The following is a 15,960-nucleotide window of genomic DNA, read 5'->3' on the forward strand; positions in this document are numbered from 1 at the left end:
TATAGAAACATGATGCAGTAGCTCATTCTTGGTATTCGCTCTTTGATAACGTTTAAATTAGACGTGCAACTCCTCTGCTCCCTATGTTTTATATATTATGTTCGCGTTTTGTAAACATTTGGCAAAAAGAAAAGAATGAATTTGGGGCAGAAGCGTCCTTCGCAACACGTTTATCTCTTTCATTCTCCAATCACACATAAAATTACAACTAAAAATAATTTTCACATTGCACATTATAAGGTATCGCATATTATGTACGTTCTGCAAAAAGTAGAATGTTTGGAAACGATATGAAAAATAATTAGTTGCTTTTTACGAAGCATGTATATAGTGTGTCAAATATCACGTGTGTGTATTCAGCGGAAGCTTGATAATTCAGAAATGAATCTAGAAAGTAGACGTGGAATTACATTGTTACACCGCAATAAAAAAAGAACAATTACTTATTTTTCACAAAGTACATCTACATAGCGAACTCTGCACATTATGTACGGTTCGTAAAAACAAGTGAATTAGAGGCAAGTAATATTCCTTGCAGTTTGCCTTTGATAAGGGTAATATCACATATACACCATCATATTAATTTCACCAAACAACAAAAAGAAAAAAATCGACTACATTAAATTCGCGAGTATAATTAAACAAAAACTCTGCATTAGGCTAATCGATATACTGCATGCTCCAGCTGTATTATTATTCGAAAAGAAAAAGAAATGTAAATTAATTTACAACTACGTAGTTACCACTTTAGTTGAGACAGTTAATTTACCTTTAACGGCAGTGTTCCCAGCCGCTTCAAAAGAATCGGTGGGACGAAGAATGGTTAATGGATTCTCAATGAAAACTTCCTTTAATGAACCTCAACCTGGCTGCTACCGTTCGACTAAACTAGCTACGAGCCCTGGAGGAACCTGTTATTATATTGACGCCTCGTCAATCATTATCGATGAACGGATTTACACGGTGTCGGTAGTAACACCGATCAGAGGACGGTTAAAACCGTGTAGAATATTTTCAGAATTTAATAAATCGGTGCCTCTTAACGACAGCTCGGAGAAGGAAAAAGGCACAGACGGGCAAATGAATGAGAATCGCGCGCAAATCCTCTGGATGTTTCTACGGGAGCAATTGGGGTCGGTTACGTAAGGATAATTGGCCGTCCCGCGAGTGTGTAAATCCGCTCAAGTGGCGAGGTAAGTCGCAGGGCGGACCATGGTCGAACAGGTTTCGAATAAAAGCAAAAGTCGACGACGGTGAAACGGGACGATTGGATGCTCGTTTTCTAATTGCCACACCCGCCGCTCGTGATCGTAAATCCTCATGGATACGCAAAGAAATCCTTAGCAATTGAGCCACGTGCTGCTTGCTAAAGGAAAGAGGGAAACAGCAATCGTCGAACTGATTGAAACGGGAGTCGTTTTCGCGAACTTTCGTACAATCTTACGTTCGCGGATTACCTAGAATTTTTCTATGCACCCTCTCTTTTTACGAATATTATTTCCTCCTTGAAAAAGTAACCTATTTATTTATTTTCAGGAGTTTATTATTATTATTTTTTCGTTCAACGAAATGGTTAATTTTTTCGTGGCTTTTATTTAAACTGTTAATGATGTTTGATGCGTATGAAAAGGAATGTCTTGTTTTGATATTATTAAATTTTGAAATCTCTTTCTACAAATATTTCCAAATTTAACGAAAGAGTTTCATTTCTTTTCTTTTGTTGTAGCCTAAGGAATTTTACATTTTTCATAATTAGTATTTTCTTCGACTAATTACAATTATAATATTCGAACTGTAATTAAAAACGAAATTATCATTGGGAATGAAATAACAAAAAGATCAATTAAATTGCTCTAATAATCGTCTTGTAACCCTTGTATGTGGATACCATTAGCCCTTGTAAAAGAGATCCAATTAGCATTAGCTTATACAGTGTATGCCAATTTTAATTAATTCAGAAACGTAAATTTGTATTTAAAAAAAAAACGGGTAATAGAATCGATGTTTATATTAAGAATATAATTGCTATTCATAGACGTGCCTTCGAAACGAATTATTTCACGGAAACATCGAAAGTATTTGTTTACGAAAACGCAGTAGCGTATTGCGTGTTTCAGAACACGCTGCATGCAGGCTACGAGACGATTGCATCGTTACGATGTAACGATTAAAACGAGATTCGAATGCAGATGAAGCCTGAAAAAGTAAAGAGCCGTGGCTTTAAAATGAACGTTTACGATGTGAACGACGTTTGGTTCAAAGGCAACCTTATTCCGCTATCTTACTCCCCGATGAAATCTAATTTTCACTGAGATATCTGTTTCCAATCGATGTTGGTCCCTTTTAATTGCTTCCAAGCGAATTTTTTTAAAGAGAAGTAATTCCTAATTATAAACGAGGATAAATTTCAATTTAAACAGAATAATGTACAACATATGATATGTTTTGTGTACTCGTTTGGTAATCTTCCGATAAATCAACGAACAGTTCCAACAACTACAAACATACGTAGCTACGTACAAAAAATTAAATTGATGAAATATTTTAATTAAATCTGCTTAATAAAGTGAAAATGAAAATGGATGTTTTCAACATCAAAGTATCCACGGCAGAAGATTTCTAATTTTTTTAAGTTCGACATTTAATTGACTCCATTTTAAAACACTTTGAGTCCTACAAACTTAATTTAACCTAAGACACTTAATCCCTTAATAATTTGACAATGAATCTCATAAACCCAGACAGTGTCCTTAACATCCGAAGCTGAGAAATATCTTTTACAAAGTAGCATCAATGCTTTTGATAGACGTACATATATGTATAGGTTACGGAAAGTCGTTCGCTATGCGCTGCGAACCCACTTATGGGTGCGTGACCAATCATTCACAATGCTCGATGAACCCATAACAGAATCCGTTAGCATCCGTTGCTCTAAGAATAATCAGACACGTCGAATCGAAAGTGAAACATTCCCAAGCCGAGCGTCGATTCCAAACAGTCAAACTTATCCACGTTGATTGCAAAAGTATTGATACAATACACCAACCCCAATTCCTATTTACAGAATAAGGACGAACATTCTCATCCGTCGTAGCAACTGAAATAAAAGAGAGACTGATAACGCAATAGAACTCTTAAAAACCGTGCGATTCCGAACGTTTGTCGTCCGAATCGTTAAAAGGACACGAGTCTCGTTTCTTTCGTCGGACAGGAGCGTAATCTCGATAAATGAGAGGTGATTTCGAGGCGAGCGTAATTTACCGATTTAACCGACTGTGAAAGGAGCTCTACGATAATACGTGGAATGGACCACGAAAAAGATTCCCGCGTAACTCGGCGGTTAGAAATCGTGGCAAACCGTGGTGGACGCGAATCGACTCGATTCGACATTCATCTGTCCACGTTGGAAGTTCGATGGTGAAAATCGGGAGGGAAAAACCGTGAGACTACGCGTTTCGCTCTATTGATTTATTTGGCCAAATTAGCTGCAGAAATGCTGACTGATTTACTTGCGACAGGGTGGATTGGGCAATCTTCTGTTTACGTATTAGTAAAAGGTTTCGGTTCACCGCGCCTTCCGAGAAACGCGGAAATTAATACAGAACGAAAACTTAACGTAGCAACCACTAGCGATTAAAGTGCTTACTAATTTGTTTCAAGGAAAACAAAGTGATTAGCGTTTGAAAAAATATATGAAATTAATAAAAGCACTTTTTCTTTCTGCATATCTTTTACGAAATGTTATACAAAATTTAATGAAACGAATAGATTTTTTGTACTTGACGTTTATATCGTTTTTAGAAGATATTGAAGTCGTTTTTTTACATATACATTTTATAAATACAAATATTTTTTAAACTGATGTTTAAATTGTTAAAATGTTTTCAGAAGACATTCAAGTCTTATCTTCTGTTCTTTGTATCATTTTATTTAGAACGTACAATTGATATATATATATATATATATATATATATATATATATATATATATATATATATTTCATAATAAATTCAACTTTTTATATTTGTATTCCATTTGAATTACATGATTTATCGAGACTTTAGAGAAAAAGCTGAAAAAGCTTTTCTTCAATATCCAACATCTTTAAAAGAATTAGCAGCTATTAAAGAACTAGAATGAAAGAAATCGTAACCGTTTTTACTCATTCTCATCAAGACTCTTCCATGAAACCAGAATATCCTGAAAAAAGAACACGACCGCAAATATTTCACCCTTAAAATGATTCTCACAGCGATTTCAGCGGCGAACTCGTTAAAAAACTTGCCTCTCAATCCCCTTTATAAACCAAAACGACAAAAATGAAGAACATCCAAGAAGAACTCGTAACGAGGAAGAATATCCGCGAAAAAAGAACGACTCAGAAAGTGCGTTCTGTCTCCTCGAGTGAAATAGGAACAACCTAAATAAGGGGTAGTTTCGAGAATTTTCTTTAGTTAAGATCGGTAAGAGGGAGAATTACTCGCGTCTGAACTCGCAACGATCGAGAAGGAAAATAGATCGTTCTGTATCTGCAAAACGATCGTTTCAATGACGGATTAGCGGTATTCAGCGAACTGTTCAGATTGCAAATTGCTCGTGAGAGAGTAGCGGTACCGAACCAGTGAAATTTGTCCTAATTCTTTATATCACCGTAATTCGCGAAAGAATATGCCACAATCGTTTAGTCAAATGTTTCTTTAGCTGATCGTGAGACTTCTTAGGCGAGTCCTGCAGGACTCGCCATGGCAGAAAGACAGATTCGTATGTTATTGTACAACTGAACGAAAATTCGTGAATAAAATTATTGTTTCAACAATTTTTAGTGCGAATTTGATTGTATGAAAGTGTAAAAAAGATATATCAGAAATAAGAGGTGCTTAATGTTCGAAGGCATAATAGAAAGTCTAATAAAATTCGAACAAGGAGATGTGATATAAGTGTAATTTTATTTGAATAATTTCCAGCCGGATGTTTGTCCGTTCCAAATATTTCGAGCGACTGCGTAACGTGTCTCTCGCGAGGCACAGCTGCAAAAATAATTCGACCTGATATCAGAGAAAAAGGTGAAAGAGAAACTCGTCGATGTACGACGCGACGCTGCGAACGAGCATCGAATTACTTATACACTCGATTTCTCGCGCGAACAGCGACCGCTCGTTCTCGCCAGTCGACATGGATTTAGTTTAATATCGATTGTGTTCTAATTCCGTTCGTTTCGTGCACTATACACGCTTCGAAATGTGGTTATGCGACTTTGAAATTGTACTCGTTACTTGCTCCGATTAATAATTGTTTCAAATTAAATTTGTACGTTTGGATAATTTCTACATTTTTAGGAAGGTATGAAAGTTATAGTTTGCAGAAAATCTTAATTTATATTTAAAAATGAGAATACTCGAGAATAGTAGACATACTTTAAAAATACGAAATTATAGCGAAATATTCGTTATCATTTGGAAATTATACCTTTGACATATTTTCGTATCTACAAAACAAAAAATACTGTGAAATTCTAATTTGCATTTCACAATCGTAATCACTAAGTAACATTTTCTATGTATCTGCCAAAAATCTTTTAAACTATATTAATTTTAATACTTACACAATCGAGAGAACCTTTCAAACTGTCTAGCAATAATAAAAAGTTAGAAACTGCGCAGGTAGCGAGCACTTCCATTTCAAATTTATACCGAGAGATCATCGAATGTATCTCGCTTGGCCGTAGTTAAGTCATGTTTGTCGAACGCGAACCAGAGTTTCAATCCGACCAGTCATTCCGTGCGAATAAACATTCACCGCTTACACAATCTCGCTTTATGATTAGCTCGACAAATTTTCAACTTTCACTAGACATCGCTTATTCGTTTAGTTTCGTTCATTCATCTTCGAAGTTGAGTTCACGGTCTCGGAACGACCGCCCGGGAAATTAATCATCACGCTTTCTCGTTTAGGATTCCAACGGGACTTGCATAGTCCTGCCGAGTATTTCTTAGTCATTCTCTTCTCTGATCGTTTCATAATAACAGAAAGGTTAAATATTAACCGGAATCGGCCATTAATATCGTAGCAACGCACAATTACCGCCTATTAATTAATGTGACGCTCAGAAACGTGACGATAATCATAATTAATTGCAATATAAAGATACGACGATAGTAGAAAAATAGAAAAAATATTGCAAAATATAGAACAAGGTATTAAAAAATAACAAAGTATGGTTTCCGTAAAGAAATACATAAAACTTTGTGAAGATTATTAGGAAGAACCAAGTATATTGTGTTACTATTTTCTTAATGATGGTGATGATAAAAATAAAAGGATCGAAATGCCACGTTTAAGAGAGATTAGATAATTATTTAAGTAACTCTGCGTTTTATCGTACCTTCCTAGTGATATTTATTACCTTGTTCTGTTAATTGGAAATTACATTCGAAGATAAGCAAGCTGAACGATGACGTGTACTTGGGTACGCGTGCGTTGTTTCTCTATTTTCCCTTATATTTGTGGCGCAATTTGTCGGAAAATTGTGCCGAGGAAACGGCGAAAGAAATACCACGATAGAAAAGTGTTAACTGAGAACGATTTTCCAGTTGATCTGTTAAAATAGGAGGAAGAAAACAGTAAAGTGGAATACAGATCCAGTAACAGTTCGTATCTCTGAATTTAAAGTTTAAAGATTTTTGAGTTTAAATGTACGAAGCGTACCGCTACAAAGCTACCCTCTAACGTATAATCAAATTCTATTTACTTAAAGGAATAGAAACTTCAAATTTTGCTGAATATTTGACTCACTTGATCGTCTTACTTAACATATCGTCGACCAGCGCGAAAATTTATAGGGAATAGAGAAAACTACTGGGCTGTTGTTATATAATACGAACTAATTATACGAACCGCTTTATGTAGTAATTTGTACTTCAACAGGTACAAATAAACGAAAATCTATTATGTATCTTTCTCCACGAATTAGGAAATCTAATGCCATCATTAGTGTCCAAGCTTCTCTAATCTACATGTCAATCTACACGCGTCGAGTCTATTGCTAGGAATCTTTAAAATTAAAGAGATCTAACCTGCTATATTTGCATCACCCTGTATAAATTAACGAATTCAGTGCTCCTTTTAGAATCCTATTGTGATCTTTGCGAGCTCCAAAATTCGTCAATTCAAGTAGTAGGATTTTCAATAGAGATTTTTAAACTTTAAAAGGTTTCGATAAGGTAAATTTCGTAAATTACTGTAATGAAACTACTTATCGAAATAAATCGTTCGTAACTTCTTAAAAAAATTTTATAAATTTACAATGGTTTATTTTTGTGAGTTTCTCATAACTTTTTCCAAAATATGAAAATACTGCCCTTACTTACATTTTGTGTATGGTTGCAACAAATTGTTTGATCAATTCAATCTTTTAATTTAAAATCGCAGTACTTACGAGCAAAGTTTCCTTACAATTCATGATTTTAAACTGAACTTTCACGAGTTAAATCTTTATATTATAGTTAGATATCCAATAATTCGCAAAAGAAGAAACCCAATATTGCCTCGGCAAAATCTTCTTTAAGATTTTCAAGCATCCCAATCAAATCCACAAAACCCATAAAAACAACCTTTAACGATTCCGAAATCCGTCCACTGAAAATTAACTAAAAAACTTCATCCAAATTCTTTAGCCCACAAAATCCGGCTCCAAATCGAGTTTCCCAGTTTTTCCATCGTGACTTTGGTACCTGGATCGTTTTGAAACGTTCCGCGACCGGGCTCCCCGTTTCATTGTTGCCCGTTACGGAACATCTTCGTGAACGGGCACCGTCGAAGAGCAAGTAGCGAGCCGTTGGTGGGAGGCAAAACTCTCTCTCTCGAGCACAGCTGATCATTAAAGCTGCCGTTGGCCAGTCAAACTTTCTCGCTCGGTGATATCCGAACTTGGTGTGTTCGCGTCGAGCTTCAAAGTCCGCGGAAATCGAACGGTCGGTTCTTCTCGCGCGAGTCAACTTAGTCGAGCATCCCCTGGCGACCGCTGCCACCATTGTAAACCGTCCGACGTCGCGTGATTTCAACTTGTTTTGCAGTGAACGGCTAGCAGTTCGTACGAAGCGTAGAGTAAAGGGATTCTCGTTCGAGGGCGCGAGAGTATGCCCTGAAGAAAAATGGGACTCAAGGTTGCCCACGAATGGAATTAACGGTAAATTGACGGAGCGAGAAAAATTTTTGTGGAAATGCAAAGAAGGACGGTGACAAACAGGCGCATGGGAAAAGAACGAAACGCTGACCAAGCGTAGACCAAAGGAAGAAAGTCGAGGGCCGTGTAGCGAGGTAAGAAAAAGTGTTCCGGATCGCGTTCCACGAATCGTTTCTCGAGGATGATACTTGCTGGGAACAGTACGTACTGATGGACGTCCTCAAAATTCCTTCGGAGGAGTATACGCTATCACGGGGCACCGTTACAACGAGTGTCCTTCGATCGTTTGTCTATCATCGTGCAGGGACTTGTAAATGATCCTGATTCGAAGAACGCGATTGAATCCCTGAATTTGCCTAGCTGAAGAAGAGAAACTTTTATCTCTGGAGCACTGCCGTTGCCATATTCCTAAAGTAACACGTTCTGTTCGTGGTAATACGCCGTGAATAAATTGCCAAGGACTCAGAGAAGTATTCGTATCGTTATCGAAACGTATCGCCGCTCGTAATTATCAAATAGTAATCAAAGAAAAATAATTTAGATTTTATATGATTCAGATGTTTTTAAAGTACAACACCAACAGCAATTTGGCTAGCTGTAACGATAACTGAATTAAAGTTCGATCGTTCATAAGCGACTTGCAAATTAATGTTCTTGCAAACGCAATTAAAGAGGTGAAACGTGTATCCTGAATTTCTGACTCGTTTCATTCCCTACATCTATATGAAACGCGCACCTACTTAGGTGCTTCAGGTATCGTGTATAATTTTGTACATCAAAAGCACTTTCTTGCACACTTCAGTTTCGCGTGCATAAACGTACGCAGTTTATTTATGGAGAACGCCCGGTACGTATATCTCTAAAGCGCTTCTAAGATTGCACCAGAATAACTCAGTGCAATCAGGATTTCGACTTAACATTGTGCTAAACCAAACACGGTTGATAATATTTCACAAGCTTACAATGGAAAAAAATTAATAAGTTCGAACGAAATGTTTTTACATAACTATCTATTTCGAGCACGTTTGGAACGTACGAGCACTTTTTCTGAGACCACACCATGGTCGTTTGGAATTAGAATGAAGCCTACTTTCGGCAATTAGTATTCCTCTCGAATATTCTTTACAATTCCGAGGAGCTCTAATCATCGTTGCCGTCTCATTTCAACATCGTATCCAATTAGACCTCCTATCATAAGCAGCTAGTGTTCTCCAACGCTCGTGCCATCAGTCTACCTATCCAGTCTACCTACCTATTAACCCCCAATTTCTCGCGCGATCGACCTTTGTTACTACCAGTTGGTAGTCACCTTGGTCACTTTGGTAACTACCAATTTAGTTAAACGTCATAATTCCTCACGATTTACACCCCGGTCTCGACTATTGAAAGGGGTGCTTCGACTGTTCGCGATAGAGATTCGAGTCTCGAATCCTTAAAATCCATTCGAATGTTTCAACGAATGGAACGAGTGAAATCGACCGATCGGGTATAATGTTTCGCGCGGTGAACAGATCCGTGAAATGTAACAGTCGAAGAGAAAAGGATTCGAGGTCTGGACCGCGTTCTCGAGAGATCGTATTGTCGGACCCGCGCTCTTGAAAATCGTGTTAGTGAAAGTCTCGGGTGCCTCTTGAATGTCGTTGAAGGTTGAGACCGAGCATTCGCATGGAAGCACGTAAGGGGATTAAAGGTCGCGAAGGATTGGGCTGGTCGGTCTGTCGAACGGTGTTTCCTTTACGATTAATATTTCTTGGATGACAGAGAAAAATATTTGAAAAGTTTAAAGCTCATTGCATAAACATTTGGCAAATTTTGTATTTTTACAGAAGAAGTAAAAAGATGAAACTAAGAATGTTGAGATTTGTTTTATGCTTTAAATGGCAGCGTGCTATAATGCACGTATCTATTTTACTTTGGATATTTTATATATTTCTCATATATGTATATGTGTTTTCCTTGCATATTTCAATTTTTTTTCATTTTCATTATTTTGTAGTTCACGTAATATAAAGACTCAAATGTAACAGTGATAAATATCCATAATAACTAGCAATAAATAATAAGAATGAGGCACACCACCGATAGTAATTACGTTTTGTATTTTGTATCTGTTTTAGCTGCAACCGTTCACCCTCCAATATCAGCGGATCCGCAAATATTGAAAATATCGGGGCAGGAAGTCGATCGCGAAAGGAACAGTAGAAAGAGTAAACGCGAATCAACCCCTGTATACCAAACACGGCGCAAATCGAATAAAACTACGCGAAGTAAAAAAAAGGCGGAAAACCGCGTATCTGAAAAAAGAAACGGCATGCAACGTCGTCGCATGGATAAATCAATAATTCTCGCTGTTCCGTGTGGTTTCAGAGCACCATGGCAAAATAAAGAATCACGGAAATGAACGTGATCGGTCACGCTCCGAGGCTTCGTGAAAAAATGACCAGAGAATAGTAAATCTTGAGGTTCCATGGACGCGTCTGTTCGGAAAGGAGCCAACACTTCGCGCCTGTCTTTTCTCATCCGAAACGGAGCGTCTACCCAATTCACTGTACGATCGGCGACCGTTTCTTTTCTTGTCAACTGGTCATTAAAATGATAGTGGGACAGCCTGTTTGCGTGGTCGTCGGCGCTTTGATGGACCCATGTATATAGCCGCAGGTCCGGGCCACGAAAAGCAGACATCTAGGTGCGCTGTGATGTTGCGCTGTCATGTTTGTGAAGTACGCTGTGGTATTCTTTCGAGGCAAAGACGAGCGATCAAGTTGAACTAGATACAATATACCAGTAGTGCAACACGACATTAAATCGCCGAGTGGAGGAAAGTTCCGAGTGGACAGATTCTGAAGAAGAAATAGTGCTACCCTTTGAAGGCCGTTCTACCATAGGTCTTGACCATGATTTAACTACAAAGTCTGTCGTCGGATAGATACTTTCAGTACCTGAAGTAAAGTACCAAAGGGAAACAGAGAGTTGACACGAAAAAATTTATATAGGAACTTGATAATGACTATTTTAATGGCTCGATCGGTTATATTGTTGACCTTTTTTTGGGTATGCGATCCCACGACGGGATACAATATATTGTTGGCTACTATGGGTGGCACAAAGTCCCACACGGTACCATTTGTCGCTTTAGGCACTAGCTTGAAGGCGCGGGGTCACAACGTGACTCTGCTCAGCGCTTTTCCGGGACCAGCGGCGAACAACGGCCTCCAGGAGCTCGTCCCGCCTATCTTCGAGGTGATTAGTCGCTTTCAATTCATTCAGTGTTTCTGATACAAACATTTTAAATATTCCTCTTGCAAATTTAAATATATACTCTCTGTATTATGGAATTATACGTGTACATAAATGATAATGGCGGAGAACAATTTCCGGAGAGAATCTGTGGACTTCGTTCGAATTACGTCACTGTTTTTGTCTTGCTTAATTGCGGAGAGCGAGTTTGATCAAGGAGTTCATAGAAAATGTCTCCCGGAAAATGTCTTTGGGTGCATCATGTATAGTTTCAACACGACTTAGTTGTGTATTGCGAGGACACGGACAGGAAACATCCTGGGGATAAGCGAAAGGGAAGAAATACCTATTGATTCGCATTCGTACCGTGCAGTTAAGCTTTGAATCATAGATAGGAGAAACCTGGAGAGTTTGGTAATTGTTAGTATAACTTGGACAAAGACACTCTACCACAGGGTGATACAATGGATAAAGCAATATGTCGATGTTCAAAAGAAAATAAATGATATAACGAATAAGTTGAGCTAAAAACTTTGGCTAGTTTATTCTTGTGTCACTTTGTATTTGCTTCGAAACTTGGTTGCACATCTCAGAATCAGACTGCAGATATACACAGAAGAAATAGAATTTGCATATATGTATAAATGCAATATTAGGTTCTAGGAAATTGAGCCCGGATAGGAAATTATTTTATCAATAAATACTCTATACCTTGGCAGATATAAATGATAGTCTATTTGTCACTCCCTGTTAAAAAAAATGTGCAGTATCATTAAAACGATGAAAAAAACTAATAATCAGAACATCTCTCATTATCGACAGGCTTATGTTGGGAATTACACGTCCGAATGGGACTTGGTGGGCGCCAGGTTTCGAGACGAGCTACCTATTTCCCCATGGGATGCAATGCGATATGCCTGGGAGGCCTGCGAAGCTCTTCTTCGCGATGGAATATCTGTATCTCTGGTAAGGAAACCTGAAGGGAATCCTAGCGCACAATGGGACGTTGCGGTCGTAGACGGCGCCTTCCCCGAATGTCTTTTGGGACTTCTTCATGTAGAGGATGTGCCCACTATCATGTTGAATACGGTAATATTATGTTGCATCAAACGTTAATTCAATTGTTATAGTATCGTAATTATATTTTCATAGATCATGGTATGTATGATAATTACTTTTTAAACAATCGTATGCATCTTAAAGTTTATGCATGAGAGAGTTACATTTTAATTTCATTGAAATTTACTTAATCAATTAATTCCCTTTATAATGTTTCATAGTTTATGAGTTACACATTTTGTAAATTCAGATTATTAATTTTTTCAAACAAATCGATTTCAACTCCACATTTGAACGTAGGTGGCCCTCTATAGCGGTTCTATAAGCCGTCAAGGGAACCCATCGTTGTGGTCCCTGACACCCTATTTCGGTAAACCGCTGACTCAAGACATGAGCTACCTTCAAAGAGTCCTAAACGTAGCCTGCCTCGTCACTCTGAGGATAATGCACTGGATCATGGTCAGTGGATACCTACAACCGGTTCTAAGAAAATATTTGGGTACGCTTCTTTTTAGCTGCGATCAATTCTCATTCATGACGAGCCTCATTTTTCAACAAACATCTTGTTTCACAGGCAACCAGTTGCCAGATGTCAGAGATCTGACGGCGGAGATTCCCCTGACACTGCAAAACAGTCATTACACCGTAGCTGATTCGGTCCCCTGCTTGGCGAACGTGGTGAACGTCGCGTGTCTCCATTGCAAACCGGCGGCTCAGCTCAGTCCAGATTTGGAAACGTTCTTGCAACGCGGTAAGTCGATATTCTAAGCGAATTGGCATCGTTCGCGAGGAATTATGCCCGTTCCCCGGAGTACACTACAATGTTTGTCGCCGATTAATCAATAAAAGTGGAGACAATGGAGTGTTAAAGAGTACTTGGCGTTTCTACCGTTGGAAACTGGTGAACGCGGGGCACATCGTATTTCTATTTATTCATTTGCAAGGGAATCAATTCTTCGAGTCTGTTTAATAAACATTCAACAATAAAATAAAACAGAGGAGACGAAAATATGAAAACTTCTCTTGCAACTATGTAGCTATGGACGTTTCATAATTTTTATCGACAATCAACTGCCAACGCAACTGAAATTCCCACCAATTCCTTGAAAAGTGTCCGCTGTTGACATCACAATAATTGACACGTGGTCGTAGGTTTCGTCTTCGTTTCCATGGGTTCGTCGGTCCGCGCGTCAGGCATGCCGGAGACACTCCGTCAAATCTTCGTGGCAGCGTTTGCTACACTTCCGTACAATGTCGTGTGGAAATGGGAGGGTGCGAAGATCAAAGACCTGTCATCGAACGTCAGAACAGCGGCATGGTGGCCACAGCAAGAACTGCTTGGACATCCTCGGCTCCGAGCGTTCGTCTCACACGGAGGACTTCTTTCTTTGCACGAAGCAGCTTATCATGGCGCTCCAACCCTTGTGTTGCCCGTTTTCTGCGACCACGATGGGAACGCGGCTCAAGCTGGTAAGCTCATACTGGTACATATTCCTAGAGACTGGTCTATTACAGGAAACTTTAGAATAAATTACTAAGGACTTGGAAGATGTTTTGTATGTGTAAGTGTTATTGATTGTAAAAGAGCTGCGTTCGAGGAATTATAGAGGGTTTCGGAAGTAACATTGTTAAGATGTGATGCAATATTCTTAAATACTTTGACTTGTAGAAAAATTGGGTTACGCTCTGGTGATGGACTTGGCTAGCATCTCTATCGGGAGCCTTCGCGATGGAATCCTTAGAGTGGCTGCGGTGCACAACAACTCATATCGAATGGTAGCGAAAAGGAGGAGCTTGTTACTACGAGAGTTACCAATTAACCCTAGGAAATTGGCAACTTGGTGGGTGGAGCACGTCGCCAAGTACAAAGGGGCTGAACATTTGAAAAGTTCTGCGAGGTACGTTTAACTGGTGCAAACAAATTTGCGTTTATGTAATCACTGTAAGCGTGATTTTTATACGAAATTCGTCCGTTTCAGGTATATGAGCGTCATTCACTATTATTCCATTGATGTGGCAATATTTTACGTGATAACGTTGATGCTACTAATATTTGGGCTAAGGAAATTGTACTGGAGAACGATGCCTAAGCAAGTTACGAAGAAGAAAATCGACTAGACTGAACAATGCTAATCTCGTAGTTTCCTATGAAATTTTTTTTGTATTTATTATGTGTAATGCCTTCTATGGTATTTATATTATATTAATTTTTAACGTGGACTATGCGCAAAAAAGTTAAAAATATAATAAAACTGTTTTTATAAAAAACTTGGGTATTTTTATTATTTTTACTATGTTGAAATTCATATAGAAAGAATAAACTTCTTATGTAGCTTGTATAAACTAGAAGTAATTCGTTCGTTAGAAAACTAATTAAAGAGAATTGAAATTCAAAGGATTATAAATCGATATCAACGTACGATAAACAACATGATGTAACAGGTTTCTACGTTAACTACTGCTCATGTAACAGTTTACAAGGTGTATTTAAAAAACGCCTATGACTCGCAGTTATACGCATAAGATCTTTCAACAGAAAATTTATGCTATAAATAGATAGCAAGCAAATATGCTAACGCAATTGTTTTAAATCGTTTAATAAGATTCTTGTCCAGTGAATTATTTCAAATATTAAAATATTTATAAACAGTACATTGTTTATAAAAACAATGCAACATACAAAAAAGATTCCTGTGTCATATTTACGTCTTGTTGCATAAAAAACTGTGAAGTTAAATAATAAATAATTTTCACTATTGTTATTTATTTAAACATACGACAAAGAATTTAAAAAACCAGTTAGTATCATATATACTACCCACATGTCCGCATGCATACTGACAAGAATGACGACATAAACTTAAATTTTCTCTATCATGCAGAAAGACGCGCTTTACGTAAAAAAGTACGTTAGATATTCCACATCATTTTGCGGCAATCCATCAAAACTTAACCTGTGAGCCCAACTCTCTACTATAGTGGGTACTCTAACTACATATTTCGAATCACCTTAATAGTGGGTTTTCGTTTCCATACTTGGGAATTGCTTTCGGTAACAATTAAGAGATTTGTTTAATCGTTTGAGCCTTTAATTACTTTAGAGATCAGACATTTTACAAACACGTAAACGTTATCGCATTTGGATTGACGAAGGAAAAGGTTCGAAAACAGTGGGGTACGGTCCTGACATTAGTTAAGGGCTCCGTGCGAGCGGTGGCGCACAAGTCGGATTCCGAGGAGGCTCGAGACGATCGTTCGTCCTCACGACGCTTCTACGCCCGTGACCCGTGGCGAAGTCGGCGCTTGATCACGTTCGGATCAATACCAGCTGACTCGCTCGTCGGAATGTTAGTGTGCGTTCTGTCATTGCGTTCCTAAGTGCTGCTTCTAACTTAGTGTTATCTCGACATCGGCTGCGAATCGATCCGTGCGTTCCGAGCAGATACGAGAAGCGGCCAAGAATACGATCTGCGGTGCACGCG

The 15,960-nt window shown here is 38.3% G+C and overlaps 1 protein-coding gene across 1 annotated transcript; it reads left to right on the forward strand.

Annotated features, from left to right (window-relative positions):
- Nucleotides 1–11,073: 11,073 nt before the first annotated feature.
- Nucleotides 11,074–14,715, forward strand: Ugt50b3 (UDP-glycosyltransferase family 50 member B3). The gene is made up of 7 exons (XM_076894765.1): nucleotides 11,074–11,422; nucleotides 12,242–12,508; nucleotides 12,779–12,977; nucleotides 13,053–13,229; nucleotides 13,631–13,948; nucleotides 14,148–14,376; nucleotides 14,458–14,715. The coding sequence occupies exons 1-7, from the start codon at nucleotides 11,186–11,188 to the stop codon at nucleotides 14,594–14,596; spliced, it is 1,566 nt and encodes a 521-aa protein (XP_076750880.1). The 5' UTR covers nucleotides 11,074–11,185; the 3' UTR covers nucleotides 14,597–14,715.
- Nucleotides 14,716–15,960: the final 1,245 nt, after the last annotated feature.

The sequence above is a fragment of the Xylocopa sonorina genome, chromosome 1 (genome assembly GCF_050948175.1).
Source record: "Xylocopa sonorina isolate GNS202 chromosome 1, iyXylSono1_principal, whole genome shotgun sequence".
NCBI classification, from domain to species: Eukaryota; Metazoa; Arthropoda; class Insecta; order Hymenoptera; family Apidae; genus Xylocopa; species Xylocopa sonorina.

Bases quoted from the DNA above. Each gene is read 5' to 3' on its own strand.
- Ugt50b3 (XM_076894765.1), top strand. From the start codon at position 11,186: ATGACTATTTTAATGGCTCGATCGGTTATATTGTTGACCTTTTTTTGG. The intron at 12,509-12,778 runs GTAATATTATGT...ATTTGAACGTAG, and splicing joins CCACTATCATGTTGAATACG to GTGGCCCTCTATAGCGGTTC. The intron at 14,377-14,457 runs GTACGTTTAACT...CGTCCGTTTCAG, and splicing joins CATTTGAAAAGTTCTGCGAG to GTATATGAGCGTCATTCACT.